Genomic DNA, 9,868 nt, shown 5'->3' with positions numbered 1-9,868 from the left:
TATTATTTTGTAGCGTGTTTGATAAACGCCATTTATGTATTAATTTTTTTCATAAACTTAATTCCGATAACGATTTGAAAATATATGCAAAATACCTACTTAAATAAATTAAACGTAAACATTTGATGAAAAAGAGAAACTACTCAGTTTCTTGTCGGTTCTTCTCACCAGAATCCGAACCAGTTGTTTTAAATTTGATGTTTCTCCTAAAATTATGATGAAATTATCTATTTGAATAAATAACAAGTTTACGATAGGTGTAATAAACGATTTTGATTTGATTTGTAGGATTTGTGTAGTCTTCAATGTTTGTAAAAGGAATGTATTAAAAGCCTAATAAAAAATAAATGCCGAACATCGTTACAGCGTCTCAACATACCGAGCAGCGTCCGGTTTTTTAGGAATAACCAGATACGTGCTCCGAGTGCGCAAAATTACTATGCAGGTCGCTGTACGTTTTATGTAGGTATGCTTCACTTGTTGTTTTTATAAACTGTAACAATACAAACATCAATGGAAGCATCACTCATTATTAGGTATTTCTCTGACGTCATCGTGAGAAGCGTGGTGTCCTGTTCATAGACATTTATAAGCGGTCCGTGACGTCCGATCGCGTCTGATAGAATACAGCCTTATATATAGGTCGTCTGCGTGAGTCCTGCGCCAGTAATCACGATGGGATTCCATAGTGTAGTGAGCGTGCTGGCGTTGGCGGCAGTCGCCTTCGCCTCTGTGAATGATAACGCCCTGGGAGGCGGAGAGCGAGTTTTTGTAGCTCCAGTTTTAGCTCCCCCGAGGGAAACGAGGACTCATGTTACGGATCGCTCGCGCCAGTTTCCAATATTAGTACTTCTCACTCAGGGAAATCAGCAGCCTAAAGTGTTGGAACCCCAAGCGAAGTCGTTAGGTGTAAATACACAACCTATTTATGTTCAGGTAAATATTAAAATATACAATCTTTATGTTATCAGCAAAATTCGAATTATTTTAAAGTTTTCATTAATATTATAAAATACAAAAACAATCTTCAATCGCGTCCAAATATCACCACTAATGTCATTTTTACATTTTTATTTATTTAATAAATTGTTTTATTAAATATTTTCTACAGTGTACCTAATATCGTCTTATACAGAGCGTAATAAGGAAATCATATCATATGTTACCTACTCAATATTATCATCGTATTAAATAATATTTATAGAAACTAGAAGATCAAGAAAGACAAGTCCGTTCGAACAGACAAAAGCGACATCTTAAGAAGTTATTAGGTCATGGAGGTATATCATTTGGCGGTGGATTTGGATATGGCGGAGGCGGTGGATACGAGGGTAGAGGTCACGGTGGTTATGACGGTGGCTACGGTGGACACGGTGGTTACGGTGGTCAAGGAGGATACGGCGGCCACGGTGGATACCAGGAACCATCAAAAACCATTGTTGTGAAAGTCATTAAAGAACATGGAGGTAATTTATTATTGTTTAATCTACAAATTTAACTTAAACATACATACATAAACATTCTAAATATTGACATTTAAATTCGAATTTTATTTAAGTATATTACACATCGCATTTAGGTAAAGATATAAATATATGTATTAATAGAAACAGAATTATTTTCTCAGATTATTTCTAATCTTTTATAAAATAATATATTTTTGATGATTTATAAAAATAATCATATTATTTTAAATGTGTCCTGAAATAATGAAGCTTAAATCAAATAAACCATATGCTTATAATCTCGTCCATAATTCGACATTTGCAAGTTAACTTTTATAATGAGATAAAGTAAAGTATTATAGCAGCGTTTGACTCAAAAATATTCTTGACGAGCTGCCTCGCGCGTTTATAATTCCATAAAACGGTCGTAGCGTGATGTTACCTATATTCTTTACAACTTTCCTCAATAAATTGACTGCTTAATGGAAAATATTTCTTCGAACCGTGTTTGGTAGAGCTGAACATTGGTACATTTTAGCAAACAGACTAACTTCTCAGCTTAATATTATACTAGCCGAACCCGCGGCTTTACCGAAATGTATATAACTTTTATTGATTGATTCCCCATACAAACTTCCATGCCTCTTTTCTTTACACATCTTTAAGAAATGATTTCCGTCATAAAAACTAACATATGTCTTTCTCCGGGACTCAAACATTATCCATAACAAATTGCATCTAAATCGTTTCAGCGATTTAAGCGTGAAGAGGTAACAGGCAGAGTCACTTTCGCATATATAATATTAGTAGGATTATAACACAATCATCATATATCCTTAAATTCAAAGGTCATATTAACAAATCGTATAATATGGATATTAAAACGATATTTTTTTCAAGGATTTTCTTTGTAATATATTTTTTACATTGCCAATATAAAACTGGTTACGAACAGTGAAACGAAAAACAACTTTTTGTCTTAAATTATAACATCTCTGATGTTTCATGCTTTGATCGTATAATTTATGTTTTCGCAATAAATATCATTTAAATACTAGTTTAGTATAGACCTAGTTGTTTGCACCTTTATTGTATTGTGGTCAATAAAATAACATTGTTTAACTTAATTATTACAAAACAATAAGTTTTATATCAGATAATTAGATTTCTATTACAACACCAGCCGTTTACCCGATAGAATATCCTATTGAATAACACTGCAACATTTGCCTTTTACTTATAAAGAAAATTCTAAATACATATTTTCATGTTTATTTATTAAAAAATGGCAAACTTCCGTACAAAGTTTCATGCCCAATTTCACTCTCTTGGCTAATAAATTTTCAAAAATGGTGTAACGGTTATACTTTATTAATGCCGATTTTTATATTTCTAACATAAACATGACGAAAAATGCGTTCAAAGTGCTAACCTACATTCCCTTATGTTTATCATTTTGTTCTTCTAACTAAATATGTATAATTGTGGTGTAATACAGAATGTTTTCAATTTCAGGTCATCATGGAGGCGGTGGTTATGGTGGCAACTATGGTGGCAATTACGGCGGAGGTTCCATCCCAAGTGGACATGGCAATGGTGGTGGATACGGGAGCGGAGGAGGCGGCGGATACGGTGGTGGTTACGGCGGTGGTTACGGCGGTGGCGGCGGCGGTGGCGGTGGTGGCGGCGGCGGAGGAGGTGGAGGTGGTGGCGGCTACGGCGGCGGATATGGCGGAGACAATGGATACGGCGGCGGTCAACATAGAGGCAATGGGGGATATATACAACATGGTGGCGGTTGCGGCGGTGGCTGCGGTGGTAATTACGGCGGTGGTGGTGGTAGTTCAGCAACAGCCACTGCCACAGCAACGGCTACAGCTCATGCGAATTCCAATGGGTAAGTGTTTTATAGAGAAATTTAACTTTGAGATCTATCGGTATTAATTATACAATTGAATTGTGTTGAAAAACCCCGACTTCATTATCACAGATTACACACAATGGAATATATATATTAAAGGTAATCTCACGCTTCAAATTAATTACCATCTTAATTCTTATAATCTTGATACATATGTTAAAATATTCCATGTAATTACATTACTGGTTTTTCTATAAGAAAAATAACGTATTTTTCTTTTTTTCTTTCAGGTACAAAAAACGCTAAATTAAATCAAAACGACTGTGTCAAAATTAGAATATTAAAATATAAAGATGTATACAGATTTTCGTTTAATATGTATGTGTGAACTATAGTATATTAATTATACTTTTATAGAAATAACAAAAAACATTTTAAGGCTATATCACTGAGTTTAACAGATTGACTAAAGTCTAAATCGGTTAATATAAATAAATATGACGGCGCATGCGTAGCGCCATATGTTGAATTACGTCGAAACTAGAATTGACAACTACTCGTCACTGTCAAAATCTAGCGGAACGTCGTGTGGATGGTTAGCGCACACATAATGGCGGCATTCAACTGGGAAGAGAAACCGTAATTGTAAATGCACCACATACGACGAATCGCTATTGTTCCGTGTAATCTACGATAGTTTTTGTTAATTTCGATTCATTTGTGATATAAAGTGAATATTGAGACTATTAATTTGATTTTTGGACTAAACACTGATTTTAATTTTATTTGAAGAAGTATATTGATTATATAATTGTTTTTGGCGTTTTATCTTATTATTCAATTGCATCTAGAAGTCATAAATCATGGCTAATCCTGACAAAGGTAATCTCTCGCCTTTAAATATTTATAAATATTTTTACTATATTAATCTGACATTTTGGAACAAAATATAGCATTAATAAAATATGCATATAATTCCAATAATAAACAATTTAATTTTTTTTGTAAATTAGTGTAATCATTTGTATAATTTTGAAAATAACTGTAAGGAATGCAATGTCAAGTACTTCATAACGCCATTTTTTAAAAATATTATTGTAATTTAATTAAACTTCGAATGAACAATATAATTAAAAAAATCACAGGATATTATATAATTATTTACTAGTATTATACTAGTAGTATTATATCATTATTTACTATTATTAAAATAAATATAAAAAATTTTTTAAAAATAATCCCTTTTTACTAAACCACTGTGACATCTGTAATGACAACTGTAAGGTTTTTTTAATAATTATCCTAAATTTAAAGTAGCTTTACCGGGTAAATGATTTTTTTTAACAACTGGGCACACTGGTGGCCGCTCGGTGGGGCGGGGCATCAAAATAAGATGGCGGTTGGTAACCAAGCGAGGGGAAGCTACATTTTAAAAGTTACCGAATTGTTTTTCAAGAAATATAGTCCTTGTCAGCTTAATATTTGCGTTTAACTATAACCTTCGTCGACACGTTCAGTGACATAAAGGGGATTTATTTTTACACAACGAATATATGTATATATTTGTTTAAACTTGTTTTAACTTCTTGTTAATCTGTGATTTGAATAAGAGAATAAATAAATTCTATTTTTTTTAATATCAAGACTTTAATAGAACGGTAATCCTACAACAACTTAATTAACTGCCATTTATTCCTCGTTTGTAACTGCATGTTTAAATAAAATATGATACGCGATTAAGTTAAATGTATTATAATTGTAGTATGATAGTCAAGAGCTATGACGATGAATGCGCCTTACTACATAAATACTTGCTAATCATGTTCAAGTCTTATGAATGAAAAAAAAAATGTAAGCCTAAATTGACACTACTGTTCTATTTCTAATAAAAATAATTATATTTGATTCGTGCGTGTACTCTTGTAAATGTACAATCGAATTTATAATTTGACTGGAAATGTATTGCGCTTTTGTAATTAAATAAATATATTTTTATATCTATGTATTTTATTTTGATTAATCTTGTAATATTTTGAAGTAAATCTTTCATCAAAGGCTACACCAGACAATTTTCAATTATATTATAATTATTATATTTAACAATAGTTTCCTCTTCAAACAATAATAATTACCATCAGCAAGAAATGATTTATTACGAGGCGTGGCGGCTAACCGCATGCAAATGATCATTAAAATGCACCTGCTACATAATCTTTGTGGCAAAACATACAAACCTGATTAAATACGTAAATATAATTCCAAAAAAGCCGAGATGGCTTACAGCGAGAGCGGTTACGCTTGAATCTTAACCGATGTTTGCGGTATTGCAAACATCTAAAGGAAACATTAAGAAGAAACCTGGATGTGTCTGATTTCAATGAAATTTTGCCACATATGTATTCATATACCCGTATTGTAGCAGTCTGGAATAAGCTCCAAACCTTTTCCTCTAAGAGAGAGAGGGCTTTAGCTCATCAGTGGAACGTATACAAGCTGTTACTTTACTTTTTATAATAAAAAAAGTACTCCATTATTGGAATATTTTTTTTTATTTATTAACTTAACTCCTATATAATGTATATTCTTTGTTAAATACATTAAGAACAAAACCAATATTAAATTCTTAGGTACAAGTAATACGTAACGTAAATTAATACAACATAACTTTCTTTTGTCATAGTTATTTAAACTTAATTTCTAATTTGATTTTCTTTTTGTATATAATACTGATGCAAACTGATGGTAAATGTTAGCCACCCATTGGCACTGTCAAAAATATTAACCATTGCCAATGCGCCACTAACCTTGGGAACGAAAATGTAACGAAAAAAAATAGTAATCCGGTTTGTAGGATGAGTGAGCCGGTAGTTACACGGTCTTGCAAAAAGCCCTACCACCAAGTTTTTGTATTATTAAGGCGAGGTCCGTTGTTGAGGTATCGCGTACAATATATGGAACGGGACCGCTGGAATAGTTAAATTTGAGCGCATAATACTCGTTCTAATTTTTGTTTTCTTTGTAATTTTAGTAAGCAAGTAAAACTGATTCTTAAAAAACTTAGTTTAATAAATTAACTATTCTTGTTCTGAAGCAATAAAAAACACTTCTAAAATGTACAAAGTTTGAAATTCTGATGATCTTCAATGGTGTATCGATTTCCTCGAAGAGCTTTTGTAAAACGTTAAGTATAAGAAAATATATTAAATCTATTTTTAAATATCAACTAAATGTAAATTTGCGCGAACGATATTACGATTTTCGAAGACCATTTCACCTTAATATGAATCTTGTAAGTTTCCTTTGGAATGCACTGTTTTATTTTAGGAAATCAACCGCAAACGCAAAAACTCTATATTATACAGTTTTATTCAAGATCCTTCTGCGGTTTCGCTTTATAAACTCATGTTGTTTGTTTTGTTTTTACATAGTTCTTTCTTTTTCCAGTCTTTTGCATCCAAACCTCGTTGATTAAATACTACGCTAGGCTACGTTAAATTCGTAGATTTTATTATTTAAGTAAAATAAAAATTTGTATGACTAAATTACTATTCATTATTTACCTAACAGTAAACGTATACATATTCATAAATAATATACAATATTATTTCAATTATTATTTTCTTAAAACGCATCTCATGTTAAATTACCATATTGTTAAGTATAGTAAATTACACTACCTATACACTATATAAAGGTTAGGTTGAAGGTATGAACGTAATATTAATTTCCATTCGAATATACGTGTGATTTGCAAATACACTGACAATGTACTAGGATTACTTAGGCCGATCACACACTTTGCGGTCAACATGACGGATAATCAAATCAGTCATCCCATCACGGAAAAGGTCCAGAGCATTCCACTAGTTCACGTGGAGAATTTATTAATTCATTGTATAATGATTCGTGATGTCATTTTAATTTATTCGTTCTAAATTACACCATCGATGACTAGATTTTATTTAAAAATACATATATAGCAAAACAATTTAACGCCTTCTGATTTTTTTTAAATGTAACTAAATATAAGATTACTTTGTTGATTTCATATAACTAACAAATTATAACCATATTTTAATTATTAAGCTCATTGAGCGGTGAGTCAAGATTTTTTCCCAACACTTTTTATTCGTGTTTGATGTAAAGTATTCACATTCTATTATGAATATTCACAATAATATTCATTTTATAAACGCCCTTATTATTTTAATTGCTTTAGTTAACCACTTCTTATTAATAGAGGCGGATATCAGACGATAGATACAGATGGCTGTAAAAACCACAATATTACTATCGGAAAATTATACTTGTCGAGCTGTCACGCTATGAGAACTTTGTATCATCATTATTGAACTAAAGCTAAACAAAAAAATGTCTCGATATATTTTTTTGTATTTCGATGAAAATACTTTTTGTCTCAATAAAATAATATATTTTAAGAATAGTTATTAAAGAAAAAAAAAAAAAAAAAAAAAAAAAAAAAAAAAAAAAAAAAAAAAAAAAAAAAAATAAATAAATAAAAATATCCCGCTGAGTTTCTTTCGCCGGTTCTTCTCAGGTCCGAGGTGCTAAATTCCGAACCGGTGGTAGATTTTTGACAATCAATAAGCAAGTGTAAACACTTCTATATTGAATAAAGATTTTTGATTTGATTTGATTTGATTTGAAAGTGGAAAAATAGTAAAAATACATTTAGAAAATCAAAAATGTAGCCGAAAAAATATAAATTATATTATTAAAACAGGTCGTAATGGCCTGGACTATGGATGCATACATATAATATTATTTTTTTTTTTTTATATAACCATACATTGTTAGAAATCACGTTCGAAAGACTTACGATAAATACATAATTCATCATGGAAAAACTCATATCAGACATAATAACTATAATAGAAAATTATTGAATTATCTGATTCATATATCAAAAATAAAAAAATACAAATGATGTTTAACGTTACGTTTTTAAGCTCGAAACAAACATGTTATGATCTGGTTTTAATACAAACAAAGCCATTAGTCACTAAACACGTAATAACAGGTATTTGATAAAACAATTTAACTTTATTTTTTCTCGTACTAAACGTATTATTTAAAATAAGGTTGAATTTGAATCGGAGTTGAATCACATTTATTCCACATTCGCTAATTCAACATTCCATTTTCCCTGACATCTTGTAAAAATATCAGTTGGGTTTTGCAACGCCTTATCTATTTTTTGGTTTACTCAACTAGTAAATAGTACATTAATCCATTTCCAATAAGTTGATTTAATTATGAGAGAGAAACTGATTGTGTCAGCTCCTTCCTTAGCACAACAAGTACTCGGTACGCTAGGCTCTCTCTTCGCGACCTACTCGACTCTAAATGACCGAAGAAAGTCACCATCAACAATCCCGTGGTGTGGTACCACGGTTAAATTCCGGCAAAGTGCAGTTCATAAACCACTTCTTACCTTGCATATTCATAAGTGAAGTGATTCCGATGACATCCCTCCGATTGTGCTACAGACAAGTGTTCCCGAGCTGGCACCAACTTTAACTCAAGTTTTCCGACAATCCTACGCATTAGACGTCGTCCCGAACTCCTGGAAACTGCTTTGGTGCAACCTATTCCTAAAAAAGGCACCTAATATGTCCAACAGCTCAGACCCGTCAATTATAGGCCTATAGCCATCACCTCCTTGTTCTCCATGATAATAGATTAGGACTAGGTACTCCTAGAAGAGCACCATCTGATTAATGACCACCAGTACGATTTCCATCGGGGTCTATCAGGCGCTGATATTCTAGTGTACCTGACACATTAATGGGCGCAAACAGTTCAGTCCAAGGGGAGGCCTTAGCAGCCAGTTTGGACATAGCGAAGTCCTTCGATCGCGTATGGCACAAAGCACGTCTTTAGAAATTACCTTCTTATGGGCTTCCATAGAAATTATGCAAGTGGATCACCAGCTTTTTGGCAGATCGGTGTTCCACAAGGCTGCATACCCCCATCGTCTAAAACTACTCTCACCTCTGGGCGAGTACTCCCCAGCACCATCTTCTTCCATTTGAATCTGCCTCGAATTATCGACGATCAAGCCCTTTCGACCTGCTTCATTCTTTAGCTTTGTGTAGATATGTTGGAACACTCTGCATCTTCTACGGCATTTTTCAAGGGGAATGTTCCGAGGAATTGTTTGGATTAATCCCCGCTGCTGAATTTCACTTTTAGAAATCGCGTCAGAATTCGAATTATCATCCGCATAACCTAGATGTCCGAAAAGCCACAACAGCGCATTTTGTAAAGCATATCCTGCTTAGCAAAACGACTGTGAAATAAACATAACTCACCTGAAGCTCCTGGTGTTGCAGATGTTCTAGGGCGGTAGTTATTTTCCATTTGATAAAGGCTCACTTGATGCAAAGTTTTTGCCACCTACATAATAAAAAAATATAATTTTATATTTCATAAGTGGAACTTTTCGAGCAATCAATCAATTGAGTGTGGTTGCTTTATCAAAAGCAGTAGGCGCTTAAAACCATTTGATACTCTTCTATCCTATCACGCAATAGGCTAT

General features: G+C 32.6%; 1 protein-coding gene across 1 annotated transcript; it reads left to right on the top strand.

The window, feature by feature from the left end:
• Positions 1 to 513: 513 nt before the first annotated feature.
• LOC113401068 (uncharacterized) lies at positions 514 to 4,484 on the top strand. Its single transcript, XM_026640790.2, has 4 exons — positions 514 to 936; positions 1,205 to 1,466; positions 2,961 to 3,342; positions 3,597 to 4,484. Exons 1-4 carry the CDS (start codon positions 676 to 678, stop codon positions 3,610 to 3,612), a joined length of 921 nt encoding a protein of 306 aa, XP_026496575.2. The 5' UTR covers positions 514 to 675; the 3' UTR covers positions 3,613 to 4,484.
• Positions 4,485 to 9,868: the final 5,384 nt, after the last annotated feature.

Source organism: Vanessa tameamea, chromosome 2 (assembly GCF_037043105.1).
Source record: "Vanessa tameamea isolate UH-Manoa-2023 chromosome 2, ilVanTame1 primary haplotype, whole genome shotgun sequence".
Classification (NCBI taxonomy): domain Eukaryota; kingdom Metazoa; phylum Arthropoda; class Insecta; order Lepidoptera; family Nymphalidae; genus Vanessa; species Vanessa tameamea.
The sequence above is the reverse complement of the archived record's forward strand: the minus strand, read 5'-3'. Positions and strand labels throughout refer to the sequence as shown.